The sequence below is a fragment of the Lygodium microphyllum genome, chromosome 10 (genome assembly GCF_053477565.2).
Source record: "Lygodium microphyllum isolate KBCC chromosome 10, Lygodium_microphyllum_v1.1.10, whole genome shotgun sequence".
Lineage (NCBI taxonomy): Eukaryota > Viridiplantae > Streptophyta > Polypodiopsida > Schizaeales > Lygodiaceae > Lygodium > Lygodium microphyllum.
The window spans coordinates 79,855,930-79,877,670 of record NC_141144.1 but is presented as its reverse complement, the minus strand read 5'-3'; the positions used below and the strand labels follow the sequence as shown (position 1 = coordinate 79,877,670).

The 21,741-nt window shown below is 45.7% G+C and overlaps 1 protein-coding gene across 1 annotated transcript in view; it reads right to left on the bottom strand.

Annotated features, from left to right (window-relative positions):
* SRFR1 (Tetratricopeptide repeat (TPR)-like superfamily protein) overlaps positions 1-19,957 on the bottom strand; it is a 154,997-nt gene extending 135,040 nt beyond the window's left edge. Inside the window, exon 1 of the mRNA XM_087686474.1 lies at positions 19,671-19,957. Coding sequence (XP_087542600.1) covers positions 19,671-19,813 — 143 coding nt within the window. The 5' untranslated portion in view covers positions 19,814-19,957. The remainder of the gene's footprint in view (positions 1-19,670) is intronic.
* Positions 19,958-21,741: the final 1,784 nt, after the last annotated feature.

The window sequence follows — 21,741 nt, the reverse complement described above, 5'->3', positions numbered from 1 at the left end:
GGTTGGGCGTCGGCTCAAAGGTGGTGTCCCGTCGCACTCAAGCAAACACTGCCTCCCGACAGCATTCGCTTGCTTGAGCGAGGCGGTGCCATCATTGGTACGAGTACGAGCTTGCGCACAAGATCGCAAAGGGAGGATATCGTCATCTCCCTACCCGCGCAAGGTAGGAATCACGAATATAATGCTCCCAAGTACCTCAGCATCGCCTCGCCGAGGAATGATGCCACGAGGCGATACCCCAGGACCACATTCCTCGAGTGCGGACTATCAGAGTGCAACGATGCGGAAGCGTAAGACTGAAAGAGAGAGAACGCAAAGAGAGGAGAGAGAGAGAGACAGTGGAAGATGAAGATCTGCTGTATAACTGTGCTGTATACAAAGATATGCAGATATATACGTGGGCGCAGTGCGCTGGACTGCGTGTCTCCACCTCGACGATGCAACCTGCTGTTCACCTCAAAGTCCGCTGCAGTCTACACGATCTCCTGTCTGAAATCTGCGAACAGAGACAGAATCTACACGAGCCTCCAGCCTGTTATCTGCGTACAGAAGTGTGTGTGAGACTGCTGGAAATCCCGGCTATAAATAGCCAAAAACTGGGCACAAAATAACTACAGGTCGGCTGCATTAAACGCAGCCGACTGTACTAAAGCAGGTCGGACTGCCACGTGGCAGTCCGACTGTACAGTCCGACTGTGGCTCGACCAGTCTCTGATCCGCTAACACCCCCTCTCAGAGCCTGGGCGGGGCAGAAGCCTGAGGGATCTGGAATGTCTCCGAAGTAGAGCCTGGGGAAGTGCCATCGTAAACAAATCTGCAAGATTGTCCTGTCTTGCAGTACTCCACAGTGATGGTCTCATCCAAAAGCTTCTCTCTGATAAAATGGTACTGGATCTCTATGTGCTTCGTCCGGGCATGGAAAACAGGATTCCGTGTCAAGGCAATGAAACTCTCATTGTCGCATTGCAGCAAAGTAGGACGAGTCTGGGGGCAGCCAAGCTCCTCCAACAATCTCCGAAGCCACACAGCCTCACATGTGGTGGAAGACGCGGCCCGATACTCCGCCTCAGTAGATGAAAGGGCTACCGTGGGCTACTTCTTGCTACTCCATGAGATAACACCTGCACCCAAGGTAAAACAGTAACCTGTTGTAGACCGCCTGTGGTCCACATCACCAGCCCAATCCGAGTCGCTCTAACTTGCAAGTACAAGATCTGAACCACCTGTGCCTGGCTGGATAATGAATCCCTAAATCAGATGTCCCCCTCAAATACCGAAGTATCCTCTGGGCAGCCTGCCAATGCACCGTCTGAGGTTCACTCATGAACCCGGCCAAGAGCCCAACAGCAAAACAAAGATCAACACGAGTGTTGAGGAGCCAAATCAATGATCCAATCAACTGACGATACCGGGAAGCATCCGCCATGGAAGAAGCTGAATGGGAAGTGGCCTTCCAGTTCAGATCCATAGGAGTAGAAAGGGTCCGACAATCCTCCATCACAAAAGAAACCAAGAACTCCTGTACATATCTCTACTGAGAGATGAAGAGCCCCATCTGAGACTGATAAATCTCATGGCCCAAGAAGAAATGGAGTAGACCCAAGTCCATCATCTCGAATGTCCGATGTAAAGCTGCCTTCGTCTCTTTGACCTTCTGTGCATGATCACCTGTGACAATCAAATCATCAACATACAACACAAAAAGCACACAACCAGCCTTGGAAGTGTGTACATAAAGCTGCAGATCGGCCTTGGAACACCGATATCCCAACTGTGACTGAAGGAACGAATCAATCTTCTCGTTCCATGCACGCAGAGCCTGCTTAAGGCCATACAAAGCCTTCTTCAACCTATAAACTTTCCCATCTGAAGATCCAAAGCCAGGAGCCTGCTCTACATAGATCTCCTCCTTCAAATCACCATTGAGAAAGGCCGACTTCACATCCAATTGGTAGACAGGCCATCTTCTATGGCCGGCCAAGGCAAGAACAGCTCGAATAGTCGCCATACGAGCAGTGGGGGCAAAAGTATCATGACAATCAATCCCTGGGTGCTGTGCAAAACCTTTAGCAACAAGGCGAGCCTTGTGCTTGTCCAAAGAACCATCGCTAAGATACTTGGTCTTGAAGACCCATTTGACGCCAATCACCTTCTTATTCGGGGGGCGAGGCACGAGATACCAAGTGCCATTCCTCTCAATAGCCTCCAACTCGGCTTCCATAGCTTTCTTCCATGGTGCAGACTGTAAAGCCTCCTTCACGGAGGTGGGCTCTCGATCCTGCACAACACGGGTCATCAAACAATAGTTAGAGCAAACAAGCTCCGTAGAATGTGCCTGGTGCCTCCGTGACCGCCGCGGACCATCCTGCGGTCCCCACTCCTCAGGGACCCCCTCGATCCCTGAATCACGAAGTGTGTCACGGGCCCAACGAGGAGAAGGCCGGACCTCTCCTCGTCTCTCTCCATCAGCGGAAGATTCTGGGATATCCACCGGTAGTAACTCCTCGGGGGTGACCGATGAAACAGTAGACTCTGTATCAGAAACAGAATCAGAATCAAAAGGCGCGGGCTCCAAAGGAACGGTCGCGGGAGCCCAACTCTCCCCTGGATCTCCAGGAACGCGATGCTCCTTACCCGTTGCTATGGCCGGAACCTCCACGAACCGCACATCTCGACTGGTGTAAACATCCCGCTTGACGGGATCATACAAACAATAGTCTTGGGACTGAGAGCTGTAGCCAACAAACACCTCTCTTCGGAAAGCTGCTTCAAATTTATCACGTTGAGTCTTGGGAATGTGAACATAGGCATCACACCCAAAGACCCTAAAATAAGAAACATCGGGCTTAGTCCCAAAGTGAGCCTTAAAAAGTGTCATCCCATCAACGGCCGAAGTGGAGGATCGGTTAAGGATGTGGACTGCAATAGCCACAGCCTCGGCCCATAGAAACTGAGGTGTTTGCCGGTGCTCCATCATGGTGCGCGCCATCTCGATCACACTTCGGTTCTTCCGTTCAAGAATGCCATTTTCTTGAGGAGTATTGGTATTAGCAAACTCCTGGTGAATACCTTTATCTGCACAAAAACGAGCAAACTCATTAGAAACAAATTCACCACCCTTGTCGGATCGCAAGGCCTTCAATCTCCGGCCTGATCGGTTCTCCTCAAAGAGAAGCCAATCCTTGAAGTGGGAGAAAGCTTCTGACTTCAATGCTAAGAAATAGGCCCATGTCATCCTGCTGTAGTCATCTACGATCAACATGAAGTACGAACTTCCTCTCAAGGACTCGTTGCTCATAGGGCCACAAAGATCCGTAGATACAAGCTCCATCGGTGAAGTAGACCGCCGCGAAGCTTTGTTGGGAATCGCATCCCTATGCTGTTTCCCACGAATGCAGGAGACGCATGGCTGCTGGCTCACCACTATGTCCGGCAACCCTCGAACAAGCTGTCCACGTGACGCCCTCCGAAGATAATCATAGTTGAGGTGACCAAACCGAGCATGCCATAGCTCTGACTGTGTCTGAGAGGTAAGAAGAAGAGTAGAGAGGGCGGTAGAAGACTTCAATTTGTAGATGCAGTTCTCCTCATATCCTGATGAGAGAACCCTCCTTGACCCACGATCAAGAACTCGCACCGAATCACTGTCAAACTCCACCAGAAGTCCAAGGGAACAAATCTTATGAACTGACAATAGATGATACCCTAAACCTGGTACATGCAAGACCTCTGAGGTATGGATACCACCACGTCCATCTGGAATAAGCTGCATCTCACCCCGTTTTGCAATAGACACCGAAGAGCTATCTCCAATGTGAATCTGCCACGCGAAGGTCGCAACTGGGCAACACCATCTGATGAAGGAGTCATGTGCCGGGAGGCACCACTGTCTATGATTCACTCTCGAGCCTGGGGAGCTGTCATCGCAGCATCAGAAGCATTCGGTGTAGAGTCCTCAATGACAGCTAGATGAAGAAACGCAGTTGATGAGGGTATAGCCACCGCTCCAGAATCCTTCGTGTCCTTGTTGGTATCCTTCTTGTCTTTGTCAGGGCAATCCTTCTTCCAATGGCCAGTCTTTCCACAAATATGGCATGTGGATTATTTGTCCTTGTCCTTGTCCTTCTTTGACTTGTTATCTCCCTTCTTCTTTTGGTCCTTCCCCTTCTTCTGAGAGGCTTGACCTGTCAGTGCCTCCAACTTGGAAGCATTCTGTCCCTTCAGCTGTTCCTCTTGGTCCAAGACCATAGGAACCAACTCTTCCCACCGAAGAGTGGACTCTCGCCCCGAAGCAATAAGGGCGGAGTAGAAAGCACCGAATCGTGGCGGCAACTAGGACAAGAGTGTGATCGCCATGTCTTCGGAGGAAATCGGCTTCCCCGCATTCTGAACATACATCTGAAGCTGTCTAAGCTTGTTGATGTGCTCCCGCAACGAAGAAGACTTGTTCACGGACAAGGTCCGCATCTGTACCTACAAAGAAACCCGCTTCATAAGGGTCATCCGGTTATACATCTGATCAAGCTCCAGCCATATCTCCCGAGCCACCGTCAAGTGCTCGATGTGGGCTATCACGGCTGTAGTACAAGATAGAAAAAGAAAGGAACAAATCCTAGGATTCAATTTGTCCCAGTGAGACTGTGCCTTGGCCAACTCCGCACAAGCATCAGAAGAGAGTTTGGACTCATCTCTCACCGAGAGCCGATCGATCTCCTCCTGTACAAGCTCCGCCAAATAGTAGGACTCAAGGATGGCCAACATCATCACGCGCCAAATGTGGTAATTGTCGCCGTCAAGCTTCTGATCTGCCAGAAGAGCTGGTAAGACAGGCACCTTCCGGTCCATGATCGTTTGGAACTCCAAGTCAATCTCTGTAGACATCTTCACCTGTAATGCCTTTACAAACGCAAAAGCAACCCCCTCTGACTGTGAATATGCAGCTTGCTAGGGCTCTTCCGCGTCCCGAAACTTCGTCACCCGCCGGAGGCGATGAAAAAGCAAAACCTGCACTTGAAAGCTGAAAACTCAAACTTCCTCCTCGTCAAACAGCAGTAAACAGCAGCAAATCCACCACCTGGACTCCTTTCCCGCGCGCCCACACTCGCTTCAGTCTTGTTCCGAGGCGCAGCACTCCTGCTCACCGTCGAACGCTGGAAACGCAGCCTTGTGTCGCGATGGAAACTCCTCTTCAGGTTGGTTCTTCACTCAGTCAGCCCTTCTACACTGCTCGAATACCATGTCAGAGTGCAGCGATGCGGAAGCGTAAGACTGAAAGAGAGAGAACGCAGAGAGAGGAGAGAGAAAGAGACAGTGGAAGATGAAGATCTACTGAATAAGTGTGCTGTATACAAAGATATGCAGATATATACACGGGCGCAGTGCACTGGACTGCGTGTCTCCACCTCGACGATGCAACCTACTGTTCACCTCGAAGTCCGCTGCAGTCTGCACGATCTCCTGTCTGAAATCTGCGAACAGAGACAGAATCTGCATGAGCCTCCAGCCTGTAATCTGCATACAGAAGTGTGTGTGAGACTGCTGGAAATCCCGGCTATAAATAGCCAAAAACTGGGCGCAAAATAACTGCAGGTCGGCTGCATTAAATGCAGCCGACTGTACTGAAGCAGGTCGGACTGCCACGTGGCAGTCCGACTGTACAGTCCGACTGGACTGCAGTCCAACTGGCTGCAACCAATCTCTGATCCGTTAACACGGACGAGTGCTCACCCAGTTGGGCAAACACACCCCGCCAATCTCCCCACCAAGAAGTAGCGTAGCTTCATCCTCTAAGGTACACCCTCGGGACAAAAGGTCGCGAGTCTCACTTATAATACCCGAAATGTGCCTGTCACGTTCGTCGGTCAACGTAGGACAAGAAAGCAGGATGTGTGCATAAGGGGTTCCTGCTTCACGAGAGCTGCATAGAGGGCAGGTTTGCTGACGGGAATGTCGATAGCTATCCGCCATCTTCACCCCTCCAACCCGTGCTAGACACAGAAACCTTTCCTCCGAGGCCTTGACGTTCTCCGAAAGGTTAGTGCGAAAAAGGTAATTCCTTGAGCATTCGAACTTGTTCTCATTATAAGAGGCGAGTCTCACACACTCGTGTTGCCGTTCCCATTTCTTCCAGACATGATATCTTACAGCGAGTAGAGGTGCTTCAGGGACGTACTTCTCTAGCCAACGCACGGTCCTAGAAGCCCAGGTCCATTTGTGGACTCTTTTAGTACATGACAGAGGTTTCGAGAGCTCTCGGATCCACGTCCTAACCCCTGGGTACTTTTTAAAGGCACGTCCTAACCCCTGGGTCCTAACCCCACGCATCCTTTGGCATGTGACATATATCTTACTCTTCTACAGATTCCAGGTCTTCTTCTTCATCAACAATATCATCTTCTTTAATATTTTCATGTGTAGTTCCAATCTCTTGCTCTTCCTCTTCATAAGTGTCAGACTCTCTTCTCTTGAAGAGTTTGATTCTTTTACTTACAATGGGTATTTTCAGCTATGTTCCATCCAACTCAAAAAGAGAATATGTAGCATTATCATATGCACACATCACAATATATGGACCAAATCATCTCTTGGAGACTTTCTTGACAGTACTATGCTGATTATCCAAACTGCTATCATACACAAATACCTAGTCTCCTTCTATGGCTCTCGATCTGACTTTGTGCCTTTATTCAAATCTATCTTTATTTCGCAATATGGCTTCCTTCAATCTTTTCATTACAAGCTCTATGTCTTCTGACCTCCTTTCTAACTAAAGAATCCTGAGAGCTAGTAATTCTTCCCTACTCATCCCTTCTTCCCATGGCAACGCATTCCATATGGTAGCCACTTCTTTTGTTAGCATCATTGGCTTCTACCCATACATTAACTCTATTGGCATGTACCGTGTCATAGCACTATGAGTAGTGCAATCAGCCCATAATGCATATGGAAGCAATCATGGCCACTCTCAATTTTTTTCCCTATATGCCTTTACTAAGACCTTGACATGCCAACATAAGTGTAAGCTTGATCCCTAATATAGAGAAGAAGTCTCTAGCCTCATTAGCATCAAGTTCTTCTATGTCAACACCTTGCCCATACATCCATACGGCAAAACACATCTTCCAATAGAAACCTACATACAACACTTGTAGCTTTAGTCCTCAAAGCCTAGTCTTCAACCTAATTTCTAAGGTCCTCACTTGCGAGCACAATATATCTAATCTGCCATAGTCCCATTAGGCACGGTCACTAGATCTACAACCCATTTGTAATGCATCGAGAGAGGATACGTAAGATGCAAACCATCTCTGTCTCATAGAAGAATATATCTAACGTGATACAAGTCTCTACAAATTGCATAACATCCTTATACATGGCTTTCCACCAATATTTCTCTTTGATCTTCTCAAAGGTAGCCCATACTCCCCTGTAGCCAGCCCATAAGCTCTCATGAAATTCTTGCATGATCTACGACTCAATATCCTTGTCACATACCACTCGCAGTGGGCACCTCTTTTGTGCTTCAAGTGTTTCCAAAAAAAAACGTTCTTCAAAAACTAGCCATATGCCTTTCTCCTTGTTCTCTTGAATTCATCATCTATCCATCCATCCCTTCTTGCTCAAATAATATCCAATTTGCAACCACTCTCCATCATAAAGCTCCTCTGAAAAAGTTTCCACTAAAGAAACATGACAATCATGAACAAGTGTAGCAACTGCAATTTCAGCTTCACTATCATCAACTATCATATCCTCCTCATCAAAACACCTTGCTCTTGACAACATATCAAACACTAGGTCATCCTTTCCTATGATGTGTCAAAATTTAGGATTCATAGACTTAATGTAGACAATCCATCTCAATATAGCAATCTTAGGAGTAGAACAACTTGTAATCATCCCCAGAAGAGGAAACAATCAATCTCCACAATCATTAGTCCTCCAATAAAGTATTCTTTGTCGCATTTCAAAGACACAACTCCTCCCCACAATTCTCTCTCAACTTGTGGATACCTCCTCTATCTCTCATTTAGCACTTTTGACCCAAATCTAACTGCATACATATTTCCTTCATCATCCTCCTTTCCATAGCCTAATAAAGTATTCCTTGTCACATTTCAGAGCCACAACTCCTCTCCACAATTCTCTCTTAACCTGTGGATACCTCCTCTATCTCTCATTTAGCACTTTTGACCCAAATCTAACTGCATACCTATTTCCTTCATCATCATCCTTTCCAATAGCCCAACCAACAAGTCTTCCACTTGTATAATCAACTTGCCTCAAAGTAGGTGCAGTCTTCAATAATTTTTTAACTTTCTCATAGCCTTTGTGTGCATTCTATCCCATTGGAATTTCTACCCTTTTCACAATAACTGATAAAGAACATCTATCATATGCCCAAAGTGATGTGTCCAAAAAGGATAAAACACACAAGCTTTCAAAAACCTCCTCACCTCGAATACTGAAGAGCAAGTCTCTTTCATCCTATCAATAACATCCACTTTTACTGGGGATGGCCTTTTGCCATATAGACCACACATGTCCTACAATTAGAACCTCATTCATCCCAAAGATTGACTTTTGACCTAAAAGAGTATGGAGCAGAGTCCCTTGCTCCTTGTGGTAGAGTGCACATACGCACTAATCCCGATAGTGACTTCATGATAGTAAGATCACTACTTTCAATTGCTAACTGGAACTAATCATACCCAGAGTATAAATCTTCCAATAAGTATATCGCTCTCCAAGCAAAAGCCTCTACAAACTCATCAACAGCAAGACCTACTCCTACATTCCTAATGGTCACTTTATTGACCAGCTGCATATCCTGAATGAATCTCAAAAGTCCCATTTTTCTTGGGCATTGTGAACCACTTGTTTGAGTAAGATGTTGAAAAAGGCTCCAAAATCCCCATCGTGATCTTTTCATTTAGGAGATCAATCAACTTATGCAAATGAGCCTTTGGCACTAGAATTAACCGCAAGTTCCATGGCATGTGAAATAGTAAAAATGACCATAGGTGCAACAATACCTAGATCCATGTAGCCAATCTCATATGGCTGAAATGCAAAAGCCCTTCTATGCCTAGACAACATCTCCTCAAAAAATTGCTTCTCTACGAGTAAAAGAAACTCATCACATCCAATTTTCAGCTCTTTGAGAGAATCTACAATAAATCTAGACCAATCTTTTTTAGATTCCTCAAATTTGGCTGATGAGAAGCCAACTAAATCAGCTCCTTGAGTCCTCACTATCCGGAGGTAATGGCAATGCAACTTGTTTTACTATCTTATCCACAATCTTATACTTTGTATCAACCTATCCTAAAAACATTTTACTTTGTAGCTCTATTCATAGTATTAACCCTCTAAAAACATATGGAACTCCCTGCTGAGAATCCAATAAATCCTATAAAAAACAGTGCCTAAGCTTCCTATATGAGACAAGGGCTTTTTCCATGTATCAATATCATAGTTCTACTTTATAATGGTACTCATTGAAAACCCAGCTCTCTTAATTCTTTTTCATCTGTATAGCGCATTTTTCACATTCCCTTTGATGGGTTGTTGCAAACCACTACTTTTTCAGCCATAACAATTGGTTCTTTACAACAATTGGTTCTTTACCATCAACAATGCTGTTTTCAGCATCAAAAAATTCAATTACAATATCTGCATCACCATCATGGACTACCTAGACACCCTACAATCCTGGTTCCCCTTCACCTTTGCAACACAGCCCCTTAGGCTGCTGCATATAGATCTTCTCATGCAGATCACCATGTAAGAAAGCTATTTTTACATCTATCTGTATGAGTTCCATATCTTTAGATGCAACCAAGCCCAAAATGGTTCGCAAAGTAGTCATTTTGACTATAGAGGAAAAAATTTCATCAAAATCAATTTCATGTTCTTGCTTGTATCCTTTAACCACCAGCCATGCCTTGTACCTTGGCAAAGAACCAGAAGTGACCTTCATTTCATAAACCCATGTGCATAGTAGCACTTTGGGGTGGATTATGAGAGGCGGTGAGCTCCCTTTTAATCCCTTTGTGTAGTGATTGTGGCACTCATCAAGTGAGGTGTATTTTCCCACTTTCTATTTGATATTCTTTTCTTTCCTTGCTCTTGTCTTTCTTTTTTCTTTCTTTTGCTTGTTTCCTTTTTCTTTCTTTTATTGCTTTTTCTCTCTTTTGTACTTTTTTTTTTGTGCACGAGGAACTAATTCTCGGATTTCAAGTTGTGAGGGGAGAAGGCTTGGGGCTTAAGTGATTTACTAAGGAAGTTCCTACCCTACATATAGTCCTTGAGGCTCATGCATACATTCAGAGGAGTTGTTGACAAAAATGGATGACTACACCTAGTGAATTGGCTGTCATTCATGTCCTTTAGTAAGGCCCCTCATAGCATGTATCAGTTCTCCAATAAACTACTACTCTTTTGATAATATCAATAATTTCCTCATGGAACTCTCTCTTGGCAATGCCAAAAATCTCTCCCAAAGTGAATTCCACTTTGCTATTCAAGATGCTTTCCTCAAGAACCTTTTTCAAATCAATGGTTGTCTCATTGTTTTGACTGCAATTTATATCTTTGTAACCATACTTCTTTTTCAATAATTCAAATGCAAAAAAAAAAGTTATGTGTAACCATAAGCTCATTGGTCGTTTCTATTTTAGCTTTGTATGTTCCTACTTTTTCTCTTTTGAAACATCGTCCATGGTATGCTCAAGTATAGTCCTAGCAAGAGGTGGTGGCTGATCCTAGTCGCATCTACCGCTCCCTCTAGTAACCCTCTTAGACGTCTTGAGATTTCCATCATCCCTGTCTCTTTTCTTCCACAATAACATCTGTATTCTACGACCTAGCAAAATACGCATAAACCAAAAAAGAATTGACAGGATCACCTATACAATTCAGCTCTAGGGGTCTTTCTCTTCTCTGCAGTATGGTCATCAACCAACTTCTACATTCCACTCTTTCCAAAATTTGGATTGAGTGGTAGGCCTATCTCATGTAGGTGAATCTTGCCATTATTAAAGAAAATCAAATTATCTTTCAATGCATCCATGTACATCTCACAGCCCTACACTCATGCTCAGTGCTGTCACACCAAATACATCGTCTTACAAAGCCTTCCCGAATCAAGGCTCTTCGTATAACGGATGAACCTTTATCCTCCATCTTTGCAAGCTTTAACTGTAGGTTGTGCATACCCTCAACTAGTTCATCCATCATATCCTACTTTACAAAAACAACTATAGAAACAGACTACTTTTCTACATACTACTCTATGACCTTGCTAGAGGCCAAGGGCATAGGCCCAATATGCATCCTGGCTTGACTCAATCTCTTGACAAGCATAGAGACAATATCCTTGGCCTCCTGCCACTATGTTTTCAAACTTTGTTCCGTGGTTTCATTCTCAAGGAGCTCTTTCAAGCTCAGTTATAAAGCACAATCTATACCCTATAAAAACAATTCTATCTTTTTAGATTCTAAAGCATGCTTCTCTGTAATATCCAATTGGTCAAATTCGAGCTCAAACTCGCACAAAAACTCTAGAGCAGCAAGACCTTTATTGGGTTTTATAAACTACTCTATGAAAGTTCTTCTAGTGATCAAATCTGTATTTTCAATGAAAAACTATTTCTTCAATGCTTTCTTAAATTCTTCCCATGCAGCATCTTTTGCATAAATCTCGCTTATATGTGGTTTCAACTCATAGACCGCAAGCCACACAAAATACTAGCTGACCCTATGCAAAGGATGTGAGAGTGCGCAGCGAAAGAAGAACACGAACACAGAGGAGAGGAGAGAGGAAGCAGAGAATGAAGGAAGAAAGTCTGCACTGACTGAGATGAATGCTGAATACACTGGAATGGACAGAACAGTCCCTGCACGCAGCCCGGAGCGTCAGTGAGGGAACCAGGACAGACTGGAAGCAGAGGCAGCACCAATGCCGGAGACGGAGATGGAGGAAGCAGTGCTGTACCTGCAGCGAATAGATGCTGGACTGACTGGGGGGGCTGCTATAAATAGCCCCCAGCCAGAAAACTGGCCGACCAGCTAAACTGGCCGACCTGGCCAGATCTGGCCGACTATGGCCAGATCTGGTCCAACTCACCAGAACTGGTCCGACTGCCCAAAATAATGGACAGTCAGCCCAAAAACAGCCCAGATCTGGGCTGTAAAATGCCCAAGGCTGCATGCTGACTAAAGCAGCCTAAAAACACACTGACAGAGCTCCTCTGTCTCCTGTCAGACTCTGACAGGAGCTCACAACCAGGAGATGACAGACTGAGACTGAATAAGAGCAGGCTAACACCCCCTCTCAACTCCTGGGAGAGTCTGAAGACCCAAGAACCGCATGTGATGAAGCAAAGAAGCCTGAGGCAACGGCTTCGTAAAGAGATCAGCTGCATTGGCCGCCGTAGGACAATAGACCACCACCAGCTCCGAATCCACGATCCGCTCTCGAACATAGTGATACTGAACCTCAATGTGCTTCGTACGAGCATGAAACACCGGGTTCTTGGCCAGAGCAAGAGCACTCTGGTTATCCACGCGCAGCTCTGTAGGTCCGGTCTGGGAAAAGCCAATCTCCGCGAGTAAGCGACGGAGCCAAACTGCCTCCATAGCGGTCGAACATAGGGCCCGATACTCAGCCTCTGTAGAAGAAAGTGCCACAGTAGGCTGCTTCTTGCTGCTCCAAGAGACAACACCAGAGCCAAGGGTGAAAGCATAACCTGTAGTGGATCGTCGAGAATCCACATCACCTGCCCAATCAGAATTACTCCATCCAGAAAGGGTAAGCCCATCTCCATACATGATCCCAAAGGATCGAGTCCCCTGCAAATAGCGAAGAACCCGCAAGGCCGCCTGCCAGTGATCCTGGGTAGGAGTCTGCATAAAGGAAGACAATAAAGCCACCACAAAGGAGATATCCGACCGAGTGTGAAGCAGCCAGATAAGAGAGCCGACAAGGCACCTGTAACGGGTGGGATCGGTAAGAGGAACTCCAGCTATCAAAAGCTTGGACTCAGGGTCCATAGGGCATGAGATAGGCCGACAATCAGCCATATCAAACTCCGAAAGAAGTTCGGAGATGTACCTGTGCTGCGAGATAAAAATGCCCTGTGCCATCAAATAGATCTCCAGACCAAGAAAGAAGTGAAGGATCCCTAGATCCGCCATGTCAAACTCCTGCTGTAAAATGGACCGTGTATGCTCCACCTGCTGAGTGTCGCTCCCTGTAATGATAAGATCATCCACATACAAGATGAGGAACACCGAAAGAGAATCCACAACCCGTAAGTAAAGGTTGGGATCATAAGCGGAGCGCGCAAAGCCACTCTGTAGAAAGAAGCGGTCAATCCGCTGGTACCAAGCACGAGGAGCCTGCTTTAGGCCATAAAGAGCCTTCCGCAGCCTGTAGACATGATCCTCCTTCCCCTGCACAAGAAAACCAGGAGGCTGTGAAACATAAATCTCCTCCTCAAGAACGCCATTCAAAAAAGCAGACTTGACGTCCATCTGATAGACAGGCCAACGGTGGTGAGCAGCAAGAGCCAAAAGCACTCGGATGGTGGACATCCTAGCTGTAGGAGCAAAAGTCTCAAAGTAATCCAACCCTGCACGTTGGGCAAAACCCTTGGCAACAAGCCTAGCTTTATGCTTGTCCAAGGAGCCATCTGCAAGATATTTGGTCTTAAAGACCCATTTCACACCAATCACCTTCCGTTTCGCGGGATGCGGTACAAGCTCCCACGTATGGTTTCGCTCGATGGAGTCGAGCTCGGCCTGCAAAGCCTGTCTCCAAATATCCTGTGCAAGAGCCTCCTCCACAGTGGAAGGCTCAGAATCCTGAAGAATCTGTGACATAAGAGCATAGTTCACACAGAGTGAACTGTCCCGCTGGGCCTGTAAACGTGCTGATCGACGAGGACCTGTAGAAGAAGCAGGAAAGTGAGTAACACCTGAATCCTGCATGAGCCGGCGATACCACAAAGGAATCCTAAGAGACTCCGTCAGCTGTGAGGGAGACCGGGGGGTCTCCGGAACCTGTAAAGCACCCAAATCGGAGAGGGACTCCCCCTCACCGAGAGAAGGTAGATCCTCCGCATCTGAGGAAGACTCTATATCCGGTGAAGATCCCGAAGTGGCGGAAGAAGAGCTCGTAGAAGACGAAGGCACATCCACCAAGGGGGAAAGGGAAGCCAAGGGAGGAGGAACTAGGGGGGTGCTAAGAGGCATCCTGGAAGGAAGTGAAGGGAGAGAGGGTGGGGGGAGGTCCGTCGATGATGAAGAAACATCGGTAAGAGAACCATCAATCGGATCCTCAGAGGCAGAAGCCTCATCAAAGATCACATCCCTGCTCACCTCAACCGTCCGTGTCGTCGGGTCATAGAGCCGATATCAATTCGTGGTCGTGCTATAACCAATGAAGATAAGCTTTCGCGACTTAGAGTCGAACTTCGTCTTCCTCTTCTTCTTGTCCACATGGACAAAAGCATCGCACCCAAAGATGCGAAAATGGGACACGGAAGGCTTCTTGCCAAAGAAAGCCTCATACGGAGTCATGTCCTGTAACGCCGAAGTCGGAGAGCGGTTGCGGATATACACCGCTGTTGCCACCGCCTCACCCCAAAGGAAATGAGGAAGACTCCTATGCTCCAGCATAGATCGGGCCATCTCAAGCATGGTCCGATTCGCACGCTCCACCACACCATTCTCTGATGGTGTGTTCGGATGGGAATACTCCACCCGAATACCATGATCCCTGCAAAACTGAGAGAAAAGATGAGAAGTAAACTCTCCACCGTGATCAGCTCGAACACCACGAACCTTGGAAGTGGTTTGGGTCTCCACAAACACCTGCCACTCACAGAAACGGGAGTACGCCTCGCTCTTGTACTCCAAAAAATAAGGCCACACATAACGACTAAAGTCGTCCACAATCAGCATCAAATACTTGGCCTTTCCAAGGGAGGCCGTGCCCATAGGTCCGCAAAGGTCGATATGAACCAACTCAAGCGGAGAAGTAGCCCGCCTAGAAGCAACCTGCGGGTGAGACTGCCGGTGCTGCTTGCCCCTCAAGCAGCTAGGGCACAAAGTGTGAAGAGGAGGGAAAGCAGGAAGTGCCTCCACCATCTTCCTCCTAGAAGCCTGGCGAAGTGAATCAAGGTTCAAATGACCATACCGAGCATGCCAAAGCAGCCCAAGCTCATGGGAAGTCCGCGCAGCCAAGGCTGTGAGCGTATAAAGCCCACCCTCCTGTGTACCTGTCCAAAGAGCAGCACCTGTAGAAGCATCCTCCACTGTGACTGCATCCTGAGTAAAAATGACCCGGGTACCCAACTGAGTAAGACCATGCACAGATAATAGGTTAAAACCCAGATCAGGGACATAGAGAACTTTGGCGGAGGAAGACCGCCTGTCAGAAAACATAGGTAAAGTCCCCACTCCGCGAACAGGAACTGTAGAATTGTCACCAATGGTGACTGTACCCCCTCTGGAACGAAGATCCTGAAGCCAATCCTATCGGAAGGTCATATGTGAAGATGCTCCACTGTCGACGAGCCAAGGCTTCTCCTGTGTGGTAGAAGCAAGGGCAGTGTCTTCCTCAACAAAGAGATGCACAAACGCAGATTCTATTGTGGTTGGGGCCGCCTTCGAGTCCTTCTCCTTAGGCTTCAAATGAGGATACTTCTGCCAACACTTCTCCCCGGGATGAGTGCCCTTCCCACAATGAGGACACTTGGGCTTATTCTCCTTCGCATCCTTCTTGTCCTCCTCCTTCTTGTCCTTGGCCTTCTCCTTCTTTTGTTTCTTCTTCTTGCCGCTACCTGTGCCAGCCGTAAATGCCTTGGTGGAGCCACTGGCTCCCACCTCTTTGAGTCGCTCGTCATGCTCCAAGACAAGCGGGGAAAGCTCCTCCCAAAGGAGAGTCTCACGGGTCCTCGAAGTGATGAGGCTGGTGTAGAAGACATCATAACGGGGTGATGGCAGCTGAGTCAACAGAATCATCGCCATATCCTCAGACGATATCAGACGACCAAGAGAGGCAAGCTCGCCTCGCATATCCTCCATCTTCGTGATGTGCTCCTTCATGGAAGAAGAACCATCAAGACTGAGCATCCGCAACTTCTTCTCCAGGGAAATCTTGTGGGCAAATGTCTTGTGCTGATACAAAGACGCAAGCTTTGTCCATACTTCCGCCGCGGTCTTTAACCTGTGAACATGGACAAGAACAGAATCATGGAGACTCATAAAAAGAAAGGAACGGGCTCGGGAGTTGAGCCTATCCCATAAGGCTGCACGGTCCATAGAGGTGCCATCGGACGAATCCACGGGGGGTCGGTCGATGGGCAAAGAAACAAGATCCCAAAGGTCAAAGGTATCAAGGATGCAAGCCACCTTGCATGACCATAGGGAGTAGTTGGAACCATCCAACTTGTCTTCCTTCGGAAAGGAAGGGAGAATCGGCACCTGTATAGAGGGAATCAAGGAAGGCATCCGCACATCTGATGCAGTCTTCACGGAAGAAACCTTCGCAGTAGAGGGAACCCTCTGAGATGCATGGACTGAAGAAGGACGAGTGCGAGGAGGGTCTTCCCGATGTCGAACTTCACGATAGTCCCGCCTCCGCTCAGAGGAATGATGAGAAAGAAGCTCATCCTCTGAGTCTTCAAAGCCTGAAAACTGGTAAGACATCTTCCAATCTGCAAAATACCAAAGAAAGTTGTGCTGCTGACGAAATAGGACCAGCAATGTGGTCACCAACCACCAAACACCGGGAACAAGCCCAGACAGAGGTCGCCTGCAGGAGAGGAGCAGCCGGGGGTAGAAGCGACCTGCAAAACAGCAAAACGCAGGCTGTAGGAAGGTCGCCCTGCAGCAGAGGAGGTCGCCTGGCAGCAAACGCAGGGTTGCTGCGTCACTGGATGATGTGGCAGCCCCTGTGTACAGCAAACGCAAGCTGTACAGCCTCCTGATGCAGTCGCCTGGCTGGGATGGACCTGTTGGCAGCTGCCTGAAGCAATCGCCTGGCTGTTGTGGAACTGTGGGCAGCAGCAGTAAGGTATTTCTCTCGTCCTCCGTGCTCTCAATCAAGCGATAATACCATGTGAGAGTGCGCAGCGAAAGAAGAACACGAACACAGAGGAGAGGAGAGAGGAAGCAAAGAATGAAGGAAGAAAGTCTGCACTGACTGAGATGAATGCTGAATACACTGGAATGGACAGAACAGTCCCTGCACGCAGCCCGGAGCGTCAGTGAGGGAACCAGGACAGACTGGAAGCAGAGGCAGCACCAATGCCGGAGACGGAGACGGAGGAAGCAGTGCTGTACCTGCAGCGAATAGATGCTGGACTGACTCGGGGGGCTGCTATAAATAGCCCCCAGCCAGAAAACTGGCCGACCAGCTAAACTGGCCGACCTGGCCAGATCTGGACTATAGCCAGATCTGGTCCGACTGACCAGAACTGGTCCAACTGACCAGAACTGGTCCGACTGCCCAAAATAATGGACAGTCAGCCCAAAAACAGCCCAGATCTGGGCTATAAAATGCCAAGGCTGCATGCTGACTAAAGCAGCCTAAAAACACACTGACAGAGCTCCTCTGTCTCCTGTCAGACTCTGACAGGAGCTCACAACCAGGAGATGACAGACTGAGACTGAATAAGAGCAGGCTAACAAAGGAATCCCAAAGAAACCATCTTCTCTACATAGATCTTCAAGTAGTTGGAAACATTCTGACTATCAAACAATTTAATCTAGCTTTCCATATCCTACAATGCTTGGGTTACAATAGATTCATGCTTTGTGAAAGGTTGTAGCTCTGTTGCTACTACAAATACATAGTGGAAGTCTACAATAACTTCCTTATATCATCCAAAGGACCTATAAATCTCCCATCCTACAAAACTCTTATGTCGGTCTTTCACGTCAAATTCACCAAAGATATCAAGGAATTTTGCGAGTGTGGCCAAGAAGACACCGGGTCTCTAGCTATGAGAATTCGGCAAGAGAGAGAGAGAGAGAGAGAGAGAAAATATATATATATATATATATATATATATATATATATATATATATATATATATATATGAAGATGAATATGCATGTAATTTGTATTTATAGTTTTTATTGATTTAGGGACATATTTCATCATGAAACTTGAACCATAATTCCATAACCTAATATCCATCACACATTAGCTTCAAAATGGTTTCTCCCTTGCATCTCTGCTTCATACTATCTCTATCCTTGCTAAATAAAAAGCTTGCATTTGCCTTCCTTGCCTTGCTTTTTGCTTTTCCCGTTTTTGTTTTTATACAGGCCCTGATCCTAGCTACAACTTGTTTCAGCCATAACTTTGTTATATGAACTCCAAATAGGGCCATCCACGTACTCAAAATGAAATGCACAAACTTAATCAACAAGCTAGCATAGGTAGATTTGTGAAAGTCTTCCTACAATAGTCGTAAATGCTACCTTTCTATAAACGCATCACTTTTTCATATTTTTAGGCTTGGACAGCTTATCTCACTCAAGACAAGTCCTTGCATATATTTAGATCCACCCAAGGTTCTCATTAAGTCATTAGAACTTAATATTGAATACTCAGACTATTTTAGAGTATGTTCTATTCCTAGACTGCCCTATAAAGATTCCCTACCATGTGTCCATATTGCTTATAACTTCACAAGGCATTGACAAATATTATCTTATATGTATATAGTTGAATTCTTTATATAGATAGTCTTTCCTATGGTTTTCCTTCAGTGAACCTATAGCCACATGATAGCATGACCATCCAAACCAAAGGATCATGGAGCTTTGCTCTAGCCCCCCTAGTAGGAGAGTCCAAGAGTATCAAGACCATAGTCACTTTACAAAATTTTCATCAAGATTTGACATAATATACAACTATTGCCAACTATGAAATAATTAAGTTCATCGTTCACTTGATCATGATCTAAAAAACCCTGACTTTTGTGTTTGGGTTCCTATGGATCAGCATCCAAAACCAAGTGACGATAGTCCCTTCAAAATAGTATAATTCGTTTTGGTTTCACAATAGTTTTGTTCGTGACAAGCCCTAGAGTAGCTGCTATAATCCTACTTCTCTCTTCTAGGTGATATGATCCGTGATGAATGACAAAGTGGAAAAACTACTGACAATTGAGTCCAAAGTATGAGGTGTTCTGTACTTTGCAACATTGCTACTCGAAAATTAAGCATCTTCCAATAATGTAGCATCGAAGAGGTGATTCCACCTATCATTGGGATAGTCCATCAAGAAATGGATAAATTATAACCCACAGCTGTGCCATTCCATTGCTGAAGAGCTTGAATTGATATTTTACGTATTATGATTTCTTTCAGTGTCTCAAAGGCTGAGGCGGGTGGCACTTCACAAATTAAACTAAAAGGCAAATGAGCAGCAAACTTAAAAAAGGAAAACGAAAGCTGTTAGAGTGAAGCTTAAAGAAGAATGGCAACCATACTATAGTAGGAGAACTTTTACACAGTATGAATTGCAGTATCTCAGAGACAAAATACAAGATTGTACCATTAAACTTGAAAGGCAAAACGAACACTAAACTTGAAGACAAAAACGAAAGCTACCAGTGAAGCTTGAAGAAGAATGACAACCGTACCATAGCAGGTCGACAGAATCGGGCTGCTGAGAGAGTAAAGTTGTGAGGATTTTGATGGCCTTCGACCACTCCTTTGCGATGCAAGCCCGCGCGAGCTGCTGCTGCGGGGAATCGGAAGAAGGCGACGTCGAAGAAGAAACCATGGCGGGAGACAAAGCAAGCGTATTATGCGTGCTTGTGTAAAGGCTCTCGTCTCTCCACTGATATTTCAAGGGAAGGCCTTCCCATGGCCCGAGCTTATTGGTTCCTGTGCTTTGCTTCCGGTGGACGAGATGCTCCAGACTCCTCTTCGTTTTCACTATTTATTTTTTATTGTTTATTATTTGGTTTGATAATATTTGTATATTCTCTATTTATTATTTATTATTCAGTTTGTACTAGCTAATGTTAGGTTATTTTGCGAAGCTGCAAGGCCGTGCTATCGTTCGGCAATCCATTTCTCCTCTTTCTTTCTTCTTTTTTTCCTCTATTTCTAACTCTCTCTCTTTCTCACCCCTTTTCTTCTCCCCCCTCTCTCCTCTCTTTCTCTCTCTCTCTCTTTAAATTTTTTTCATCACTCTCTCTCTTTTCTTTTTTCTCTCTCTTAAATTTTATCCTCTCTCTCTCTCTCTCTCAAAGTATGAGAAAAACTGTCAAAAAATCTTTAAATTAAAAAATATTTAATCAAAATAAATAATTATTAAAATACTTTAAATTATTATATTTTTAACAAAGGAAAGTTTAACTTAAAAAGCTTAATATAACTAAAAGAGAGAGAGAGAGAAACTTTTGATTTAAAAAGGGGAAGAAAGAGATCTCTCTTTTTTCCTTCTCTATCTCGCTCCTCTCGTTTCCCTTCCTCTCTCTCTCTCTCTCTCTCTCTCTCTCTCTCTCTTTAAATTTTGTTCTTTTCTCTCTAAATTTTATATTTCCTCTTTATATAATTCTCTCTTTCTTTTCCCTTTTCTTCTTTCCCCCCTCTCCTCTCTTTTCCTTCTCTCTATCCCCTCTTTTTTCCTTTTTTATTTTCTCTCTCTCTTTCTCTCTCTCTCTCTCTCTCTCTCTCTCTCAAATTTAATTTTTCCTCTATAATTATTTCTCTCTCTAATCTCCCTTGCTCTCTTTTTCTTTTTCTTCTCTCTCTCTCTCCCTTCCTCCTCTCTCTTTTTACCTTTTATTTTAGTTTATCTTCTCTCTCCCTCTCTCTCTCTCCTTTTTCCTTTTTTTCTTATTCTCTCTCCCACTCTTCATTCTCCCATTAATTTTTTTATTTTCACACACGCACACACTCTCTCTCTCTCCTGTAACGTGCCCACTCCTCAAATCGCGGGACACGTCTTAGCAATCCATCGAGAGATATATCTAGAAGACGCCGCCCGGCACTCCCAAGGAATGACACGGGGTTTGCCAACTAGGGTCTCTCGAGTCTGCCCTACAATAAAACTTATACGGCCGTTCCCACTAGGATTGACTTGAAGTCCGGGTTCCTAACCAACATTGTCTAAGGTCATAGACCAACTTTTTCCTAACATTTCTCGTTAGCATTTCCTTTGAGGAAAGCTCTCGGCTAACTGAGACTACCCTTCCGTAGTGTTAGAAGACAGGCATAGGAACCCACTATAAGCAAGGGAGTATAAGGGCAGATGAGTGTGAATAGCCCTAGGGGTAAGGGAAACCCTAACCCTAGCATGGCAAAGGCTATATAAACAGCCTATGGGTCACTATCAAGAGTGGAGAGTGTACCCAAGTTGTACTCTAAGCAACTTGGTAAGCAAGATTTTGTTCTTGTACTTTGAGCTCTCTTCTCCCTCTTGTGCATACATTCCAATGCTGCAACTCTGGTTTTCAACATGGTATCAGAGCCATCTCTGATCTCCTCAGCTTCCCTCAGCCTCAGCTATCACTAAGTGCACATGAGCTTTATCTTTTTTCATCTTATCATTCTTTTCTCCATAGATGCCTGCAACCTACCTCCATTGGAGGACTTGGGGAGGACAAAGGAGGCCATATCAGCTTGTGCTTTCTTCTGGAGATCTCTTCCCCACATCAAGGCACAACTCCTCGTCAGAACTACCCCCAACATTGTACACGT